We start from the raw sequence: 21,616 nt of genomic DNA on the forward strand, positions 1-21,616 counted from the left end.
GTAGTTACCTGGGGCAAAGGATTGTTCTGATTACAGTAAATTAGGCTAAAAAGGAAGTTTAACTGAAGGTCCTTGTGGGAAATACTTTTGATTACTCTTGCAGCGCCTTTTAAGGAGCCAAAGGTATTGAATACCTTTTCCAAGCCAATGCAACTATTCCCACATGTTTGGAAGGGCAGAAAAAGTGAAACTCAAGACTTGTCTATACAATCTGGGCTCTTTTCCTCTGCCAGACAGGCAGAAGCTGTTTTAATCTGTCAGGGTCCAGCTCAAGGGGTGTTTGTAACTCAGGCCTATGGGAATTCTTTTCCTATCCAGAAGTTGTCTCTGCTGTGGACCAGGTAGGATCAGCCCTGCCATAATCAGCTGGCAGAACATTACTGCAGGTTTGAGTCTGGAGCTTGGGACACTTTGTTCTTCCTTGCACAGATCCACATGGCCAGGAAGCTTTCTGGGAGTTGAAGCTGTTCAGAGGCAATTTGGGTAACCAATGGTGGCCCAGAGAGCAGCAGGATTTCTTCAGTCAGAGATGTTCATATTCAGTACATCTCAAGAAATCCCACACTGGGCATACTCAAGCATTGCCTCTCAACTCAAGGTGCATCCTCTGGTTAAAAGTTGTGGTGAATGTAGAGAGAAAACAAGGAAAGGAACAAAACCTGATCTCTCTAAACAATGCACCTCAGCTGAAGGGATTCATTACAGTTGCTCTGTGCTGCTCTTGACTAAAGGTGTCCAATAGTTAAATGCACACCCAAAGTTGCTGGGCTTAACCAGAGTGCTGTGAAAATCCTTCATCCCCTTCCTCAGGCTGCAGGATGTGGTTGGAACAGCAGCACATGTGCCAGGTCAGTGGAATAGCTGACACCTTCTGTGTGCCCCTTTTTGTCAGTCAAGGCTCAGGAGCTGAGCTGCTCTCAGGGGACTGTAACAGCCACCACTGGTGGGGCTGAGCTGTACCTGCACAGCCCCAGGCATTGGCAGCATGAACAAAAACTGCCCAAAGGGGGTCCTTCATCAACCAGAAGAGGAAGCAGCACTGCAATTCCCAACAGGTTGTTGATAACATTTTTGCTTTTATTGTCAATTTGAGCATTTCAGTGGGACTTTAGTTGGATAGGAGATACTTTAGTTGGATATTAGGCTTACCCGTACGTAACACACTCTATGTACTTAAAAAAGAACATGGCTTTAAAAGGGGAAGAATAATGGCATTTGGAAAATAAAATAGTTTATAGCACTAAAGAGTCACAGTGCAATCAATGGTTTAATCAAACAACTACATTATATATATAATATTTAAAGAACATAAATATTCAGGAAATTCACTACAACATGAAAATAAAAGCTTCACATTCTCTCACGCTTTTCAAAAAAACTGGAGACAAAGTGACAGCTCCTAGACAGACTGCTCAGCTTCACAACACCTCTCTTGCTTAAGGAACTGTCCCTCCCCTCAGCTCCCCCAGGAGCGATGCTGGCACTAATCTAGAAGTTCTCCCCAGTAACTTTAAAGCGTTTAGCACAGCCACTCCCCCACCCCCCGTTATATTCCGTGGACATGCACTACAGTCTATACAGCAATGCTTCACAAAGTCAGCAAAAACAGGTTCCTAATAGCTGCCCCTCTGTGCTCTGGGGCCTGAACTCTTCCATTTCATGTCACAAAAGCCCAAGGCTCTCCAGTCAGAGGAAATAATTAAGTTACTCTAAGAAGCCTGTGCAGTTTCCACAGCGGGATAAAGCTGATCTGAACAGCAGCCAGCAGGGACACTATTTACAAGTGATAGGAAAGCCCAGAGCCAGGGAAGGGCAAGTCCTTCCCAGGAGAATCCCCGAGGAGCAGAATACTTTTGTATCACATGCCAAAGCCCGTGGGAGTCCAGACAAAACACAGGAGGAGTGTAAACCACACACTGTGGAGTAAAGCCTGGTGCTTCCAACCTGCCACCAACTCCTTTTGCTTTGAGCCTCAGGGGAAAACAGGGGAGGGTTCATCAGCAAGTCTCAGAGCAAAGGGAGCCTCGTGGTAACAGCTTCCCTTCAGACAAGACACGGAACAGGTCAAGCTGCCCCCTCAGAGCCACAACAAGGTCCAGAACCAGGGAACAGGGGCTGTACATGCAAATGACCAGCAGCTACCGGGCCTTACAGCACAGCCCACTGCCACGTTGGGAAACTTGAGCCTAAAAGTAAGACACTAAATGGTAAACTTTGTCAAGTACTGAAGTTGTCTTCCAAAGTGCTAAGCCATGTTTGTTAAAGCTATGGCAAAGTAACAAAAGTAGAATCTTGGAGCAGCAAACAATTGAAGTCTTCACTACTCACACTGACACTGGGAAAGGTCCCTGCTGGGGTGGCACAATTCCCCAAAGCAAAGCATTTTGATGGCTGTGTGCTGGAATTTGGGGGATTTGCTTTAACAAAAAAGTTTTCTGGACAGTTCTTTACAGCACATTCACAACAGAGATCCTACTCTAGCGAACAGAGCAGGGCTATGAAACATCCAGATTTCCTTCAGTTCAGCTTTGAGGACAGGGCAACATTGCAGGAGGGGCCAGGCAGGAATCAAGACTGGCATGTCCTGCATAGGGAAGAGTTATGGGTTTGGAAACAGCCATTAAAAACAAAACAAAACCAATCTGATGAACTACTTTGCACTGAAGTATTAAATTAAGCCCAGTAAACAGGAAGGTTTTAAAGTGTCAGTTTTCTCACTGCAGCTCTCTTTGGAATCCCAGAATCCTAGGATGGTTGGACTTGGAAGGAACCTTAAACACCATGTCAGTCCAAGCCCCTGCCATGGGCAGCAATACCTCTCACAAGATGCAAAACTCACCTCTGTTCACAAGAAAATGTCTTAATGAACCTTTCCTAGGGAATCAGATTACCTCCAGCTGCAAGACAATCCCAAACCCATTCTCTGCCAATCAATTCTTCAGATGGATAACAGTCACCAAATTCCAACACTTAACACATTCCTTGGCATATGCTACTATTGAACAGACTTCCTTGGCCACCCAACACTCCACACTTCACAGAGGCTACTATAACTGTGTCTGATGGAGCAGAAATCCAGATTTACCTGGACAAAACGAAGCCATTCCAAACCGGAACACTGGATCAGATTTCATGCATGAGGAACAAAAAAGCATCTCAAACACTGGAATGCACTGGAGGTCATTTAGTCTCCTAGGGAAAAACCAAAAAACCCGACCCAAAGACTAAATTAAATACAGCCCAGAATACTGTCTAGTCATATTACTGAGTATACTGAGTGCCCGAAGGCACCACGTGTGCTGTCCATGAAGATACTGGTGGTGCCTTATTTTAATATTAAAGAAGTTGTAGCTATAAAAAGAGTTAGTTCCATCCCAGTTTCCCAGCACTTATTTGTGCTCCTTGGTGGGGGCATAGTACAGTTCCATGGGTTTGTTCACTTTCCAGTACTTCTCACTGACCAGTTCCAGGGAAAAGGACCCATTTAGCACCTAGAAGAGAACAGCAAAACAGGAATAAATAAGGTATTCTGGTGTTGTGCTGAGAAACAGGCTACTTAAATCAAGCTACTGGCTTGAAGGAGTCACCAGTAATGTGGCACAAGTTGTGGGGGGAAAGAATGTAAGAAAGATAGTGTAGAAGGCAATTTCACCCCTGAGGAGTTGCAGCTGCACTAATTACCAAAATTAGGAGCAGCCCTGCCCTTAACAGGCCACAGCTGTGTCCAATAAGGATGAGTGCTGTAAAAGAGTGGCTTAGCTGGGTGAGAAGGGTGTTGGAGTTTGTTGGCTGTGCTGTGAGGAAGAAGTGGAGTCGGTACTGCAAGGAGCTACGCATGAGAAATCACTGAGAAGGTATGGGAGCTTCGCACTAAGATGACAACAAGTTGCAAGCTAAAAACCACAAAGATTCTAAATTGAAGTAATATTTTTCCCTCTTCAATTTTAATTGGAGAAGAAAAGAATGGCGTCATGGTTGGTGCCATCACTGCATTTTCCCCATTTAATTTCTATGCCTCCTTTTCTACCAACCAAGTTTTTGCCAAAAAACAACTGATCTGCTGCTAAATAAGCTGGTGCCATGAACTTCCCCTGAGCCCAGCAGTGTGTTTGGAGCAGGGGTGCAGCAGGGCTGTGCCCGGCCGGGCGCGGTGCTTACGGTGAACTGGCCGGCGGCGGTGGCGATGTAGATGGTGTACTGCTTCTCACTGGCCGTGTCCAGGTTCATCTGGTTGGACTCTCCTTTGCTCCTCAGCTCCTCCAAGGCCAGCCTCACTGCCAGGTACTTGGACAGGTGATCAACTGTGGCATTGCCTGAGGTCTTGATGTACCTGTGACAACAGCCAAGAAGAATTTCCACAGATTGTCAGTAACGACTGAACAGCAGCTGTGGGAAAAGCCATCTGCAATGCCCCAAATATTAAAGGTCAGCTATGAAAAGGCCTTTAGAGACAGTTCCCAGCTGAAGATTAGCATAGATTTACACACATCACAGAGAGATGTCTCATCAGCAGACAAAGCCAAGAAAAGACCTGAGGAAACACCATAAAACTACTCTCTGCTGTGAGCCAAAACTTGCAATCTGTGCTTGGACTGGATTATGAACAAAAAAAGTCAGGAAAAGCTGCCAGCCTGCAAATCCTGCTGACACAAAGCTGCTCTGGAAACTGCTGACACTTATACAAGGTTTGTTTATTCCCAAAGAATCTTAGAGTAAGTAGAAAGAGGCTGATGTAACACGATCATCCCACTACTGAACTGCAATGCTAGAAAACCTTAAAAATATCTTTATTTGTGATCAAAAGCTTACAACAGCTTAAGATCGTATTTTTTATAATAGTTGAGCACTACCTGACTTGGAACAGAAAGAAGGGGAGAGTGCTTATTTGCATCTGGCTTTGGCACAGGGTGCCCAGAGAAGCTGTGGCTGCCCCTGGATCCCTGGCAGTGTCCAAGGCCAGGCTGGATGGGGCTTGGAGCAAGCTGGGATAGTGGAAGGTGTCCCTTCCATGGCAGGTGTGGCACTGGATGGGCTTTAGGGTCCCTGCCACTTCATCCTGTGATACAGTTAAACAGGATGCGGTGTAACTGAAGTAAATTGATGTTCAGAAGCCCCAAGAAGTGATGGAAAACCAAATCATCAGGAAACAGCAGCAGAACACCAGGAGATGGCAAAGGGCCACTGACCTTGTCTGCGCACTGTCATCGTTCTCCATGAGGGTGGGGTGAGGCCTGAACACCAGCTCGATCTCACTGGCCCCGTCCATCACGGGATCTATGGCCACAGTGGTGTTGTTGTTGTCCAGCTCCAGCCCAGAGTCATCTGAGGTTTTGGTCCTCTTGTTGCTGGGCCCAGCTTCCTGGTTGCTGTGTGTGGAGGCGTTGCTGCAGTGGGAGCTGTCGCCGTTGTCCTCGGCCCCGCTGCCGTTCTCAATCTGCTGCTTCTTGCCCCGCTGCAACCTGGCCACAAACAGGCACAGACACAGCCTGACCCATCCAGAATCCAGCCAGGTCACAACACTCCTCCTCCCCAGGTAAGGCATGTGCACGTGCAAGCACTGAACATTTCAGAGCCATTTAAAGTTAAAAAACTTACTAATATTAATTCTTTAGTAGAGAAAGATACTCATAGACAGAACTATTCATTTTTTCATGTCCTTCAAACACCTTTTAGCTATGTTTTAAGACTGTTTTAACTTCACACTGTTGTTTTTCAGGCAATTGCAGACCCTTATTTTCATCCAAGCATGGATCAGAATTATTACACATTATTAGAATTATCACATCCACATTTGATTGAAATTATTAAATCACACCATGCTTTATCATGCAAAGTTTGGAGCCTCTCTCCCAGCTGGCTCTCTTAGGTTTAAATGCACATCTGGAATTTCACCATGGTGTCAACACCACATATTCCAGCCTGTGAATTAAGTCTCAACTAATCCCCAAGTCCTGGTATTCTGTGCATTTATTGGCATGTAAGGGTAGCATTTTGGTACAGGATTCATGGTGTTATGGTTTCTTATCTAAGACATGATAGCCATAATTGGGTAAAGCTAAGCTGAAGTTTCTGTTAGGCTGCCACAGAAGTTGCAGGGAGTGATACAGAGACTTCTGATAGTAGATAAAAGGTTAAAAATCCTTTTGCCAAAGGTTAAAAACTGTTTTGGCAGGTACCAGAGGAGGAACAGATTCTCAAGCTCCACAGGGCACGAGGACAGGCTTTGTATTTTTAGCCTCAAGGCAAACGAGGTGATTATGTACCTGTTCATAGCCTGAATCTTTAATCCCTCCTCGATACTGTGACTCAGGGCTTGCTGGTTGTTGTGCTTGCTGATCCTGGCCAGCACCCTCTCCTGATGAGCCTCATACTCATCCCGGCTCGGGTAAATCTTACTGATGAGAGCGTCGAAATTGGGGTCTGGCCGCAGGGATCTTTTGGAAACGAGCTTTTTGCGACATGTGGGACATTCTTTGTTCCTGGACATGGGCAAGAAACAACACTTAACTCTCCAGCAGTAACAAAACTCTGCCCTGTTGCTTCCATTCTTGGGCAAGGTGCTCACTAAGACTCAGTGTTTATAGTAAATCTGGAAAGGGGCTTCTGTCTCTTGACACATCAGGTGGTTGCAGATATTTGAACAAAGATCCCAAACAGATCTCTTCCTGCTGCTTTTCTATTTTAAAGTATGTTTGAGCAAACTTTAGACTGAAGAGCTCTGAAGTCCCAAATTCCCTTCTTCTCTTCTTTTTCTGGATGGATTTTTACCTAGAAAAAACGGATGTCTAATGGAAATTATACAGAGGCATAGTCTTAGGAGGAAATTCTTCCCTGTGAGGGTGGGCAGGCCCTGGCACAGGGTGCCCAGAGAAGCTGTGGCTGCCCCTGGATCTCTGGCAGTGTCCAAGCCAGGTTGGATGGGGCTTGGAGCACCCTGGGCTGGTGGAAGGTGTCCCTGCCCATGGCAGCAGTGGGACTGGATGGGCTTTAAGGTTCCTTCCAAGACAAACCATTCTGGGATTCTATGATTCCATTTTTTCCAACACTCACAGGACACATAATTTGAAATGGCTGAAGGTCACATAATTTGAAATATATCGTTAGGAAAAGAAAGAATAAGGGAAATGAACCCCATTTTTGTCAGTAATGTGTATTTTTGTTTCACTGTTACTGGATCTAAGGGACAAAAAGAATACAAAAAAGGCCTTCAACTCCTTGCAAGACACAAAATGATGAAATTATTTTTCATGAGGAAGCAATTTGATCTGTCTTCCAGAAACAGCTGAACATGGAAAAACAGGATTTGAAAAGTGTGCTGCACATTCAGAAACTCCCAGTGCACAGTGACTGTCCCACATCACCCCTGCCAAGGACACTTCCACCTGAAGTGCAATGGACTGTGTAAGCCTTCTTCCCTCCACAGTGTTCATCCTGCTCCTGGCAGCATCCCCTTCTTGTCCTCTGGCAGTGCTCCATCCCTCTTCCCAGCAGTGTCCCATCCTTGGCAATGTCCCCTCCCCATGCCCTGGCAGTGTCCCATTCCCATGCCCTGGCAGTGTCATCCCCAGCGCATCCTGGCAGTGTCCTCTCCCTGTTCATTGGCAGTGTCCCTCCCCCACACCCTGGCAGTGTCTCCCAGCAGTGTCCCTCCCCTGTGCCCTGGCAGTGCCCCTTGGCAGCGCTCAGACTCACGTACCCGCTCCTGAGGGCAGTGATGATGCAGTCGGCGCAGAAGCGATGCAGACACTCCTTGGTGGTCATGGTGTTCTTGAGCATGTCCAGGCAGATGGGACACATGAGCTCGCTGTGCAGGCTCCTGGGGGACACCACGATCTCCAGGCCATCTGTGATGGCTTCCTGGCAGCAAAGAAGGGAAAGGTTCTTTCCTGGGATTGAGTCCCCTCCTCATGGAGACAGTGTGTTTTACCCAAGGAAACACAGCAGAGAGACACGACACACAAACACATCAAGCACACAAAACCCCAGTGCTGCCAGCCCTGCAACACACAATAAACATAAGGAGCTGCTGGAGAGGGTCCAGGGGAGGCCATGAAGCTGATGAAGGGTTTGGAGCATCTCTCTGATGAAGAGAGACTGTGGGAGTTGGGCCTGGTCAGTCTGGAGGAGAGAGGATGGAGAGGGGAATCTCATTAATATATAGAAGTATCTCCAAGGGGTGTCAGAGAACAGTGCCAGACTCTGTTAAGAGCTGCCAGTGGGTAAAGCTCTGCTGTTTGTAAGGACATAAAGGATGAGGAGCAATGGCCATAAACTAAAACACAAGCTCCACTCAACACAAGGAGGAACAAGCCCAGAACAGCTGCCCAGGGAGTGGAGTCCCCCTCTCTGGAGACATCCCAAACCCCCTGGATGTGCCCCTGTGTCACCTGCTCTGGTGACCCTGCCTGGGGCCTGGGTGACCTCCAGAGGTGCCTCCCAAGCCCAGCAGTGCCACAGCTCTGGGATTACCTGGGGTGTTCTCTGCAGCTCGTACAGACTGAGCTCCCAGGTCTTGCTCAGAGGCTGCGTCCCGTTGGTCTGCACAGCCTGAGACATGGCTGGGGAAAGAAGGGACATGGGCTGAGCACTCAGGTGGGTCTGGCTCAGGATCCTCTCCCCTCCCAAGCCACAGCAGTGTGTGTCCAGCCCAGCAGAGGCTCCAGGGAACAGCAGTCCCCCCACGTACCAGGCTCTGCTGTGTCACACAAGGATAATCCCCTGCTTGTACCACTCCAGGAGAACTGGGGGAGCTGCTCAGCCGTGAACACTTGGCAAAAATCAATTCAGTTGTTAAACAAAAGTGGCACAGAACTGAAGGCCAGAGAACATGGGCCACAAGTGCCACCTGATGTGGAAAATATTCCTCAAACATCCACTTCCAAACAGGCACATGGGTCAGGCAGGGTCTGCTTCCTACACCGAGTGGCAGGGCAAAATGAGACAGGACACAGCACACCAGTCAAATGTGCTCACTGGAGCACACCACGAGGGCTTTTCCTTCTTCAAATCACATCCTGTGGGCTTTCCCAGCAGAAGTTTGAAGGATACTCAAAGATCAAGAGAAACCCAGTCACTGCATAATTTAAATAGTAATAATAATAATTAAAAAAACAGCACTGCTGTTTTTTAATTTTACTATTATTGTATGAGATGTTTACTATTATTGTATGAGATGAGGCAAAATTACCATACAGAGTCATTGCAGATGTGAAAAAGTCTGCAAAGTGACAGAAGAAATTATGTTTCTGAACAGAAAATGCTATTATGTTGGAGGAGAAGAGGCATTGCTTCCCATGACTCCAAAAAATGCCTGCCTTGAGCAGGAAAACTTATCCCAGAGAGTGGTATGTTTAAAAAAATAATTGTAACTATGTAAGTGGCAAGACTGCAGTTGCAAACCTTTTTTGTAGGTGGAAGAAATAGAAGTGCTTTTATTCCTTCTTTAAATATGGGTTTCCAGACCCTTCAATTCAGCAGCCAAATGTATTTTCTATTGGCATCTACCACATACATTATAATCTCTTTTCCAACTCATTAAGTTCTCTATGAAAAGTCCCAAACTCTCTGGAGAACAAGGTTACTATATAAGCTTTAATTAATTGTAAAGGGAAAAGCAAGATAAGCTGTGCAGAGTATTGGATCTACTTTCATCCAGGCACGGAAATCAGAGTTTTCTCACTGGGTATTATCCTTCTTTTTGAGGAAGGAGGGGGAAAAAAAAGCCTGACATAAAATAGCCACGTCCACTAGTATGTCTATTAATTAGAATCACAGAATCCTGGAATACTTTGGGTTTGAAGGAAGCTTTAACACCATCCAGGTCCAGCCCCTGCCATGGGCAGGGACACCTTCCACTATCCCAGGCTGCTCCAAGCCCTGTCCAACCTGGCCTTGGACATTCCCAGGGATCCAGGGGCAGCCACAGCTTCTCTGGGCAATCTGTGCCAGGGCCTCCCCACCCTCACAGGCAGAAATTCAGAAATTCTTCCCAATATCCCATCTAACCCTGGCCCTCTGGCAGTCCAAACCTCTCTCTCTCAGAGCCACCAACAAGCAGTAGTTGTTTGGATTAAGGCTGTGGCCAGAGGGCCATTCTTGTCAATCATTAAGAAAACCACCTTAATCAATATTATATGGGCCCCTGCAACCCTTCAGACTGACTCAGTCTTCAGGCACAGCAAAAACCCTGAGCACAAACTCCATAATTACAGGGTAACACATCTGTCACTATCAAAGTCAGAAAGGATTGATAAATCGATGTATTACACCTCAACAAATCTGAAGAAAACCAGTTGGGATTTAAAAATTTAAGAATATAAGCCTTGTTCCTGAAGCACTGGAAAACAGGCATTTACAGGAAAAATACAAGTAAGAAACACCCTGTCTGGAAGGCCCTTGGATCTCTTGCCTGCTCACTGGCTGGGGAATTTATGCTGGGATGTCCTTCTTCCAAATGTGCTTGCACAAAAAACTCCAGCAGACTAATATCCACACTTGTTACACACCACATCCACTTCAGAACCTCTTAAACAGAAATATACCTAATTATTTACTCCAATGTAGTCATGACTGAAGTAGGGTGGGCATTTGGATATCCCACTCTTGAAACTGTCCAGTAAAACTGTCCACTTAGAGCAGTCAGATCTGTGGGCATCCAAAGGAGGAGCTCAGCACCACCATTTCTCTGCTCCTGCCCTTTCCAGGTCATTTTTCACAGGTTTCCACCCTCAGATCCACCAGTGAGTAAAAGCTCCTTAGTCCTATTGCTGAAAAAGTGTCAGGTCTGAATATGTAACATTTGCTGAGCTCTAGCCCAGCACTAACCTTGATGGTGGTCCTGCTTGAAACAGGGAGCAGGGGACGCCAGCAGGGATCCCTCACAACCTGGATTATGCTCCAAAATGCTTTGCAGGGCCTGTTTCAGCCCAGACAAAGGCCAGAGAGCATCTGCAGTGTGGTTGTGTCAGCACACCTTGAGATCAGAGAAAGGCTGGAATGGTACCCAGCAGCTGGAGAGAGAACCCACAAACCCAGCTCAGGTGTGACCATAACCACACCACCCCCATTCAACTTTCTGTGATACTTTCACGAAAAAAAAACACTTATGAGGAAAAAAATCTTTAAAAAAAGATTACACATATTTTTAGAGAGTATTAAAATCTTTGAAATAACTGATTTCTGTTCCAAGTTGTAAAAGGTAAATATTTGGACTTAAAACAGTAAGACAGTCAGACCTCTATTCAGTGTGCCAAATTCAACAGTACTTTCAACCATTTCTGGGTTTTCTTCAGGATTAATTCCTTTAAAAACAGGTATTCATAGTGCAGTTACTTGGAAATTTAAAAGGTTTAGAGCTTTAAGTTTTACTCTCTCTCACACTATGACTAGTATTGGGAACAGACTGCACGTTTTCACAGAGTGCTCAACTCAATCATTCATTTCAAATTATTCAATTAAAGCATTCTGAAGGTTTTTTCTGGTTGTACTTGTTGGCTTAGAGCTTGATTTTAAAAAAGTCCACACAATCTGGAAGACACTATGTGAAGGAATTAACCTTCCCTGCACTTCCCTGGCAGTTCAGGTAGCTTTACATCCTGCTGTAATCCAGGACAACTTGTACTAGATTATAATCTAGTATGTTTAGTATTCCCTCTGAAGTTGTGTGATGACATCTGACTGAGGGAAAAAATAATACTGGCATTTCTGAAACCTTGGAAGCACATGGTCTTTTACCACTTCTCGGCTGTTATTTACTCTCCTAAGAAAGTGTTTTGCCTTTGAGGTATGGAATCTTCCAGCTCACAGCCACTCACAATTCCCTGGCCTGAGATGGATCAATGCATGGAGCTGGGCAGCACTTCCAACCTGGCTGTCAAGCTGCTGCTCCTGGCCTGGAGACACTGGAGTGTGACCTCACACAAACCATCTGCCGTGCATCTGGACGCCTCTGGAAGGGCTCCACGAATCCCATGCTGACAGAAGCGTCCAAAGCGAGATAATCCTCCTGGTTTAGATGTCAAGGGCAACAGGGGAAAATAAAGTACCAAATTAAACTGTTGATCAAACTCCAGGCTGTTTTATGAGTGTTGGGAACAGCCATGTACTTCTGGACATGACACAAAGATGTGACTGATTTTAGGTTGGTGGTTCTCTGTATATTTACAGCAGGAATGTGTGGCAGAATTGAAGCACCCTGAGCCCAGGTACATCCCTCCTGTGGAGCTGAGGCTCAAATTTCAGTTTATTCTAACAAGGTCTGTACTCTGCATGCACCTGGCCTCTTCACACCACCTCCCAGATCCCTCCATTCCTGTCAATAACCTTCAGTCCTCAGTGTCAGCTCCTCATTCCCAGTTCTGTACCCTAACCTCTAAGACATTTCCTCCGCTAGAAAAACTGGAATACATAAAAATACCATGACATTTCCAGAGAACTATCTATATCATCAGTTGCCTCTAAGGAGTCCAGAATTCACCTGCTCAAACTCATCACATGTCAAACCCAAGCTATTCCTAAATTACAAAGCCTAGACTTTTTTTTTTTTTTTTTAATCTTAAAGGATTAATTTGAAAACTTTTCAGGTTTTGGTACACACACACACACCCACACAAAAGCAAACATTGCCCACTGTTCTAATGCTTCAGGCAGTAAGATTATTTTAATCATTAGAGCTCAAATCCTGGAACTGAGCCTTTCACATCACCTATATTTTCATCCAAAGTAGTATGAAAATATGTTACAACATTAATGCCTTCTGCCAGGAGTAGAAACAAAACCCAAAACTGTTACAGGAACAGCAACTTTTCACTATTCATGTGGGTCAATAGATCAGGCAAACACTTGACCTCAAATGTGCCAAAGACCTTAGCCAAGAATTCATATCAAGAGGAAAACAGCCAATACCAAGCTATAATTTAGCCGTGTGAAGCAACAATATTAAGCAGAACTCTGGGGGAGTGAGTAGAATTGTGATTTTATCTGCTGCTTGTTAAATTTTACGCCAAGTTTTTCATATTATCAAACATGGTACTGCATAGTATGTGTGTGACTACCCAGGTGAATTTCAAAAATAAAGTCCTTTATCTCTTAAATTAACATTAGACTTCAGAATTAATCACCAGCTGAGAAGGTGAAAAGCCAAAGTTGCTTTCTAAAATTCATTTCAGTGCTATATCAGATCAGAACAGGAGGGATAAAGGACTGAAAACTTTTGGGAGCAAACAGAAGTAAAGCTTCAAACTCCAGAAAAGTTGAATCCGTCACAGCAGCTAAACTGTACAAACAATTCACAATATGTGTTGCCTTAGGATATTTTTAATGAGATTTAGTTTTTAATTTTTCCTTGCCCTGCTCTGCTGGCACATTTTTTTGAGGCTAACCACTCTCTTGTTGTGTCCTTGAAGTAACAGCTGCCAAAAGCAAGATCTGAGCACTTCAACCACTGAAGTGAAGTTTAATTATTTCAGCACCTCTGTTGTGACCTTTAAATTTTCTGTACATTTTAACAAAAATTCTATGAACATCCATGCACTACAATTCAGAATCTTCTCCATCTTCATAAATACTGTGGTTCTGCCAGAGGTATGTGCAGGATTCCAGGTTCCTTCCAAGAGCTATGTTAGAGAGCCATAAGGATTGCTCTCTCACTTGGCAGTGAAGCCACAACCAACAGCGACAGAATTTTCTTGATGAGAACAAAAAGACAGCTTGGTTATTAACAAACAGAAAATAAACTCCCCCACAATGCTTGAGAGACAAAAAGACTCAAGCAATTTTATGTCTGATTGACTTAATAGCTGCAATAAATACAATAAAAGCAAAACAGTGAATCTGGCAAGCGGGCAGCTCTCACCTAAAGCGGGGCAACAGCAAAGAACAATTTCTGCTTCAAGGACTCCCCCACAAGTAAGACTGTCCATTTTGTGAACAGTACTACAGGAGCAACACTTAATACAGTTTAAACCAATACTTACACAAAACAGTGCAATGTTATCCCCAAGAGGTGAAGAGTAAAGAATGATTAGGTTTTAATTAGTTAGCAGAGCTCTACTGCTAACTCCCCGCTGTCTGCAAGAGAGCTCCAGCATCCACAAGTGGGGGGAAAGCAGACAGGGGTAATTCCTAAAATATTTCTCCACTGCAACAAGTCTAAACAGCTCCACAATATCAAATGCTGCTCATTCCTTCGAAAATTAAGAATTTAAGGTCAGCTCTGACAGCCAGTCATTTGAATCAACAGAACACCAAGCAGAAGTAAGCTGAGGCTCAACAGCATCTCTTCACCAATCTCTTTACTCTCTGTCTGCATCATGATTAAACTGCTGACCTATTCAGAAAAAAACATAGGTAAAAGGTATTTAAGGTAGAAAAAGTGGAAGGAATTCCTTTACTCCAATGCTTCTTTCATGCATGTTCCTGGAGCTGGTGCTTCAGTAAGAGGAGATTCAGTGCTCCTAAGAAAAATAGACCTGAGCAGTCGCAGACCAGAGTCTCATTTTTAAAGCTCATTTCCCTCCCCCATTACTTTTTTTTTTTTTTTTTTGTAAGCAAGAGAAAGAGTTAAAAGAAAGGTGAAGAAATTCACTTAGCCCAATGTCTATTTCACATACAAGACTGATGGCTTTCCTGCAGCCTGTATTTCTAGTCAATGACAGTAGAGCACCGAAAATGCCACAATTCTGCTCCAATCACCCAAGATGCCCAACCAAGTCTTTATACTCAACCCATCATCACCCTACTCACCCACTCATCACTCCTAAAACACAAAGCATCATTGACCAAGGGAAACCCATGCAATTTATTTTGTGGGCACCTGCGTATTATTTCACCTCTAAGATGTGACAGAAAGTGCTTTTCTTGGCAGCTGCAGCAAGGCTGGTGCTTCAAAGCTTTGAAGCCAAAAGCCAATAATTTTAGCCACTGAAGAAGTGAAAAAATACCTCCAATGTCTGTGTCCCTCTATTATCATAAATTTGAATGTCGACAACAATATTATTAAACACTGTGAGTGACAATTCATGGGGGCAATGGTTTAAAGATGCTCTTGATTTGTCTGTCATTGCTGAAAGGCACTGTCACAGTCACACCCAGCCACAAACTTGTACCTGACACTGCAGCTCATGCTGGCCAGCAAAAATTCCTCCCATCTCCAATAAAGCTAATCCTTCCAACAAATATTTTTAATTCCAAATATGCTGCTTATCCATATCCGCTGCTGTCACAGCCAGCGCCTCTGTCTTCGCTGACAGCTGAATGTCAGCTCTGAGCTTGACATGATGTATAAGGAAGTCAAATTATCTCATTACACAAGTTTTTAATGGAAACACAGATGAATACAAACCAGAGCACCTCTGCAGGGAACTCCTATGACAAATCGAGTCTTTGTCACTGAATGAATGACACTCGACGAAAGAATTCTCCCCAAGCAATAATAATTTCACCTGCACACCAGTCACAGTTTTTCAAACACAAGCAATTCCCTTTAATCCTTAAAAGCCCATGTGCAGTGCACAGTTATCACACACAGCTACAACCACTTCCAAACAGGGCTGGATTATGAATTATCGTACTGGAAAACATCTTTCTCTACTAGCTGTCCTCTGGATTTCTGTAGAATTAGGCACTTAATCCAATTATTTTCCATAGAAGAGGGTCTGAAAAACAAACAGCTTACAAAAATCCCGAGAAGAATATTGCTCAGTGCTCGTTTTATAGACACACGGTGCCACAGGGTTGGTGCAAGGAAGGCGAGCGATCCAGAAGAGCTCCTGCAGAATGCAAAACTTGGCAAGAAGCAAGCGCTAAATTCGTACGGGTAGCAGCGGGAGCGATGTGGAGGGAGGAGACACATCCTCGGCTCCCGGCACAGCGTCCTGCTGCACCTGCTGCCCTGTGGGAAGCGACATTTTCCCGGGAGCAGCCGGGTGGCTCCCAGCCCCAGTTGGTGAGCATCACGCCCCGCCAGCACCGCTCGGCACGGGCTGCGGGACAGACAAAAGACCGGCAAGGCCGAGCTATAAATCACACCCAGGATCGCAGCGCTCAGGGGGGCGATGCGCAGAGCCAGGGGAGCGGCGCGGGGCCGTGTCCGTGAGCTGTCCCCGGCCGGGGATGGTAGCGGCGGTGCCGCTGCTGCTGCTGCGCTACTGCGGCTGCGATGGAGCCGCGTTCTGCCTCTGCCTGCAGCTCCCGGGCTGCACACATGCACCTCATATGCATCCCTACGTGCACGCATAGGGAGATAGCTACGTGCATATAGGTATGTGTGTACAGATGGATACCCCGGCTGCTCCGGGCTCGGCAGCCCCACGCTGGCCCGGGGGGCGGCTCGGTGCCCCGCGGCCCCGCAGCACGGCCGGGCTGGGGGCAACGGGGGCTCCAGGCTGCCATGGGCTGGCCACGGCTCCTCCCGGACACCCCGACCCCCGCCCCGCCGGAATAGCCCGGCAGCCGCCCCGCCGCCTCCCCGCCCGGGGTCAGCCCCGCTCGGACACCGCGCCCAGGCACCCGCGGCTCCGCACCCGCCCCGGTCCCGCGGGGACAGAGAGCCCCGGCCCCGCGCTCACCGCCCGCCGGTGCCGCCTCACTCCGTGGCCGGCGGTGCCGCCGCAGCCCCCGCAGCACAATATGGCGAGCGGCGGCTCCGCAATGGAGCTCGGGAAATAGAGGGGAGTTACATATTCATGGCCGGGGCTGGGCAGGGGGAGCGCGGACGGGGCCGCTGCGCCCGGGCCGCCCCGCGCCGTCCTCCGCCTCCTTCACGGCCGGGGCGCGGCGGGTGCTGCCGGGGCTCCTCGCTGCTTCCCCCGCCCTGCCCACACCTCCGGCCCCGCCGCCAGTGCTCCGTATCCTTTTCCCTTCCCTTTCGTTTCCCGTTCCCGGGATGCGGCACCGCGTCCTGCGGGGCTCCCTCCGCACCACTGCCCCTCTCCTTGGACCGCCCTCCCCGGCCAGGGGTTGCTGAGCTGCGCCAGGAGAGGCTCAGGTCGCACATCTGGAGGAATTCCTTCCCGGAAAGGGGAATTAGACATTGGAGAGGGCTGGCTGCCCGAGAGGCGGTGGAGTCACTGTCCCTGGAGGTGTTTAAGGACAGGCTGGCTGTGGCACTTGTCCCACGGCCTGGATGACAGGGTGGCGTTGGGTACAGGTTGCCCTCGATGGTGCCAGCGGTGTTTTCCAGCCCCGGTGCCTCTGTGGTTCCCTCAGCCAGCCCCGGGGCCGGAGGGCGGGCGGGTGGCGGGGCCGGGCCGCAGCGGGGCCGGCCCGAGCTGCCCCCGCTGTCCCCGGGGAGCCGGGTGAGCCTGCGGGCCGCAGGAATGGCGCGATTGCCGCCTCATTGCCGGCTCCGCCACCGCGCTGCCCCGGGGATGAATGCACGGCCTCTGCTGGCTCTGCTGCCGGAGCTCCGGGGCGCTCGGACACCGCTCCCCGAGGGACGTGCCCGGAGCACCAAGGCTGAGGGAAGCGCTGAGCCCGGGCAGGACAGGGAGGCACGAGCCCAGCGCCATCTCCGCAGCCCTCAGACCAGGGACAGAAGCTGAAGCGGGGCTTGCGGCGTTTCTGTTCGCGATACACCTTCAGGTGTTCTCCAGCATCTCCCCTCTGCGGTCCTGACCTGAAATAAACGTTTGTCTTCCCGTGTCTGCGTTTTAACATTTGGTAAATTAAAATTGTTTTTATGAGCTTTGGGTCTATCAGAGGTGCCTTTACTGGTCTTGGCATTAACTGTTTTATAGCGATAGCAAATCAGCGCACTTAGTGTAATTAAATCTGGTGTGAGTAAAAAGTGAACAGAGATTAGACGTGAGTTTGAATTAATACTTCAGTCTTTAATCATGCAGCAACATAATTAAGATTATTCGATATGGAGTATTTAAGGCAATTCAATACAGAGTATTTAAGGCAATTCAATATGAAGTATTGTAAGTTTTCCTAGAGTGTTATAGTTAGTGTTCTCATAATTAGAATATTTTATAAGTCGTGGTTTGGACCTTCACCTCTTCTTGCAAAACGTCACATATTTTTGAGACATTCTAGCCTAATCAGATTATTCCTAAGTAACTATTTTTATGGAGTAGTTACTTTTTATGGAGTAGCTTTTTATGGGGTGCACTCCCTCACACCCCTTATGACCTATACTGCAGCCTATATAATTGATTCTTACAAGACATTGATAAGTTAGTCAGGGGTAACATCTCCGTTTTCTAAGAGTGATCAAATGTCTCAGATAAATCCCAGAGGGAGTCAGCTGTGGACAGGATTGAACAGTCCTTACTCTTGATTTGGTTTCTTAAAGAATTATTTTCCTGAAGTGGGTTATGTTGAGCTCTTTCAGTGTTAAAACTCAAAGCTGGTACAGAATGGAATAAGAGATTCTGATACATTCCTCTCCTTAGAATGACACTAGTCAGAACTAATGACTGAAATTTTCCCAAATTTCAGATATTCAGCAGTGCCAAGGAGAGGAAAATGTTGTCTGGCAAGTTATTGTGGTACCAGAAGCGCCCTTTGGTAAAAATTGCTTCTCTTGTTAATTGCCTGCAGCACTGAGGTGAGTGAAGAAGTTCTGATACTAATGTACCACTGCTAGTAAAATTTATTCTATGTGAGAAAAGCTTAATGCTATGAAAATAAGATTTGCAAAATGAGAGCATGCAGTTGTCAGAAAGGCAGATCTCCAAAAGCAGATGGAGTGCAAGTGTTGGAATCACAGAATCTCAGAAGGGTTTGGGTTGGAAGGGACCTAAAATTCATCTCGTTCCAAACCCCTGCCATGGACAGGGACACCTTCCACTATCTTAGGCTACTCCCAGCCCCATCCAGCCTGGCCTTGGACACTGCCAGGGATCCAGGGGCAGCCACAGCTTCTCTGGGCACCCTGTGCCCAGAGCCTGCCCACCCTCACAAGAAGAAATCTGGTAAAGTGCAAAACTATACACTGGCATGTAAATTAACAAACTGTAAACATTTCTGGGAACCTTTTGCTGAAAGAGACACAAAGAAATTCAACACATTTATGCTGTGCTAATGGTGTCCAGCTCTCTGTATTTCTAGGAATATTTGCTTGATTCTGTTTTATATTTCCTGTATGATTTCATAGTGGCACCATGGATCTCCTCTGCAATGTGCTGCTCTTGCTGCTTTTAAGGATGTGAGAAAAGGCTGCCAAGTACTTTCCAAGAGCAGGCTGTCCTCCTGCCAAGCCATCAGCATCAGGGTTTGTGCTCAGGGCAGCTGCGGTGCAGATGCAGAGCTGTGCTCCCCAGCAGGAGCCCTGCTGGCACAGGGACACTGCTGCCACGTCCAGGGGATTGGGGACCGTGTCCCTCGTGCTCTGCACTCCCTAGATCATACCCAGATACTGTGTCCAGTTTGGGGCTCTCCCTGCAGGAAAGGCATTGACAGGCTGGAGGAAGGGAAGGCAAGGCAGGCCCCCAGGATGGCTGGGGCTGGAAACTTCCCCTGGGAGGAAAGGCCATGGGAGCAGGGCTTGCTCAGCCTGGGGCAGGCAGGGCTTTGGGGACCTACACATCCAGCCCTTCCTGTGAGGTTACTGAGCCAAGGTCAGGGGTGACAAGAAGCCAAAACAAGGTGTTCTAGATGAATACAGGGAAAACCTATTGCCCATGAGGTCGCTCAACCGCAGCACAGCTGCCCAGCAAAGTTGTGCCATCTCCATCCTTGGAAGTTTTCCAAATGCGGGCAGTTCAGGCCCTGAGTGACCCCAGAGCTGACCTGCTCGGGGCTGGAGCTTGGACAGGGACCTCTGAGGGCCCCTCTAGCCCAAGTTATCCCATCATCCTGTGATTCTGCACTTGGGTGCAAGACAAGGAAGCCTGGGAGATGGATAATATTGTATTTCAATACAACACAATGCTCTGTGTTGGGAGCATTTTTGTTCTCTGCAGCAGGTAGCAAAACCATGCAGCATGAGAGCTGAGAGAGCTTTCATCAGCTCCTGCTTTCCACTGTTCCTGCTGTAATGGAAACAATTCTTCTGCTCCTTGCAGCAGGAAAATAATAGTAAAGAAAATTACTCCAGTCAACTGAGACATGTTGTTTCCATGTCATCCTTCGAGGTAAAATATTTATTACCTGTTAAAGTGATTGAAGGTCACCTGTTCATTTCCTTTCAGAAACCAGCATAGAGAGGGAAAGAAAGAGAAAATACTCATGGTGTAAAAATCTGGAGGGAGAGAACTGTAAATAGGAGGCAAAAGATGGAGAAAATCAGGAGAAAATGTCCATGTTGGTGCATTACTCCACTGTAACATTACAGTACATTATAGTAAAGCAAGATAAGGGTATAAATAAATTATAGCAAAGGAAAACTAAATGGGCATTGGCAGGATGAGGTAAGGTCTGCCCTAGCAGTAGTAAAAGAATCCTTTTCCCATGCCAGACAGAGCAGGAGGGATTTCTGAGGCATTTACCCTTTGTGCAGGGTGCAAACTGTGTGCAGAGCAGCTTTGCTCAGGATCAACTCAGGTACAGTGGGGCAGGAGGAAAAGGAACTGAGGTTCTGAATCAACTCTGGCTCAGGACCAATGGCTTTGCTACAGTTTAAGATTTAGATTCTTTAAAAAAATAAAGCAGAGCAAGCAAGCTGTGTGATCTTTAGTGAAAAATGTTTGATGTTATGAATGGGAATAAAGGGAAATTAACCAAGATTGCTCAGCACAGATTGGTACTGTGTGGTAACTGTGATGTGCCTCTTCCTCCTGCCAGAGCTGTGGCAGGCTGGTCAGAATGTCCATTGGCAGTCAAGGGGAAAAGCCCTTTTCTGGATCATAAGAGACCTGCAAGATAATACCCCAGTGATATATCTGCAGAACTTTGCAGATTGTGGCTTTATTTTGGGGCTTGTAGACAAAATAAGTGAGAGGGAGAGAGTTGGGGCCAATTAGCTACTCACAGAGGTAACTTGAATAAAGGTAAATGGTAAAAGAATCCATGTTGTTCAAGGATCAAGATGTACAAATTAGGGATTCTAATAGCTGTATTCCTCTGGAAAAGAAGCTTGGCATGAGACATTACAGACTCTTCAGTATTCAGGCCCTGCCATTATTAAGTATTTGCTTTCAAAAAAGTAATTTAAAATCAGTATTTTGTAGCCAGCATTTGACCCTAGAGGAAAAGATACTGCTAAAAACAGCAGCTGGTAAATCCAGAATGAGCTGGGAGTGGAAGAGATAGGAGCAGGTAGTAAAAGAGTAGATCTCATTTAGGAAGGGTCAAAGACTTATTTTTACCCCTCAAGTGTATCCCAAAAATTTCCATGTACTTGATCCCAGCAGAGCTTTAGTGGAGAAATGCACTGCTCAGGCAGTGAGCAAGCAGGGACACCAAATCTTCCACCTTTGATGGGAACAGTGCCAGGCAAAGTTCTCTGATGCAAATAGGGAAATAGATATCTCAAATATCTCAACTCCAAACTTGTAATATAACAAAACAGAAGGATGATGATGATAATAATAATAATCCCACAACCACAGCTGGGGAACAACAGCAGGACACTGCTATCAGTGACTGGCAGTAATTCAGAAGTGTTTGCATAGCACCATTCAACTGCAGGGTTCAGAAAGTGATTGTATCAGCAAAATAAAAACAGAGGTCA

The 21,616-nt window shown here is 46.7% G+C and overlaps 1 protein-coding gene across 1 annotated transcript; it reads right to left on the reverse strand.

Annotated features, from left to right (window-relative positions):
* Nucleotides 1-1,056: 1,056 nt before the first annotated feature.
* Nucleotides 1,057-16,729, reverse strand: RNF2 (ring finger protein 2). Its single transcript, XM_063165454.1, has 7 exons — nt 16,566-16,729; nt 8,470-8,558; nt 7,697-7,857; nt 6,264-6,479; nt 5,187-5,459; nt 4,159-4,330; nt 1,057-3,491 (listed from the first exon to the last, which is right to left on the reverse strand). Exons 2-7 carry the CDS (start codon nt 8,554-8,556, stop codon nt 3,390-3,392), a joined length of 1,011 nt encoding a protein of 336 aa, XP_063021524.1. The 5' UTR covers nt 8,557-8,558; nt 16,566-16,729; the 3' UTR covers nt 1,057-3,389.
* Nucleotides 16,730-21,616: the final 4,887 nt, after the last annotated feature.

The sequence above is a fragment of the Melospiza melodia genome, chromosome 11 (genome assembly GCF_035770615.1).
Source record: "Melospiza melodia melodia isolate bMelMel2 chromosome 11, bMelMel2.pri, whole genome shotgun sequence".
NCBI classification, from domain to species: domain Eukaryota; kingdom Metazoa; phylum Chordata; class Aves; order Passeriformes; family Passerellidae; genus Melospiza; species Melospiza melodia.

Bases quoted from the DNA above. Each gene is read 5' to 3' on its own strand.
- RNF2 (XM_063165454.1), bottom strand. From the start codon at position 8,556: ATGTCTCAGGCTGTGCAGACCAACGGGACGCAGCCTCTGAGCAAGACC. The intron at 7,858-8,469 runs GTAATCCCAGAG...CTTTGCTGCCAG, and splicing joins AGCTGCAGAGAACACCCCAG to GAAGCCATCACAGATGGCCT. The intron at 5,460-6,263 runs GTACATAATCAC...GTTTGTGGCCAG, and splicing joins AAGATTCAGGCTATGAACAG to GTTGCAGCGGGGCAAGAAGC.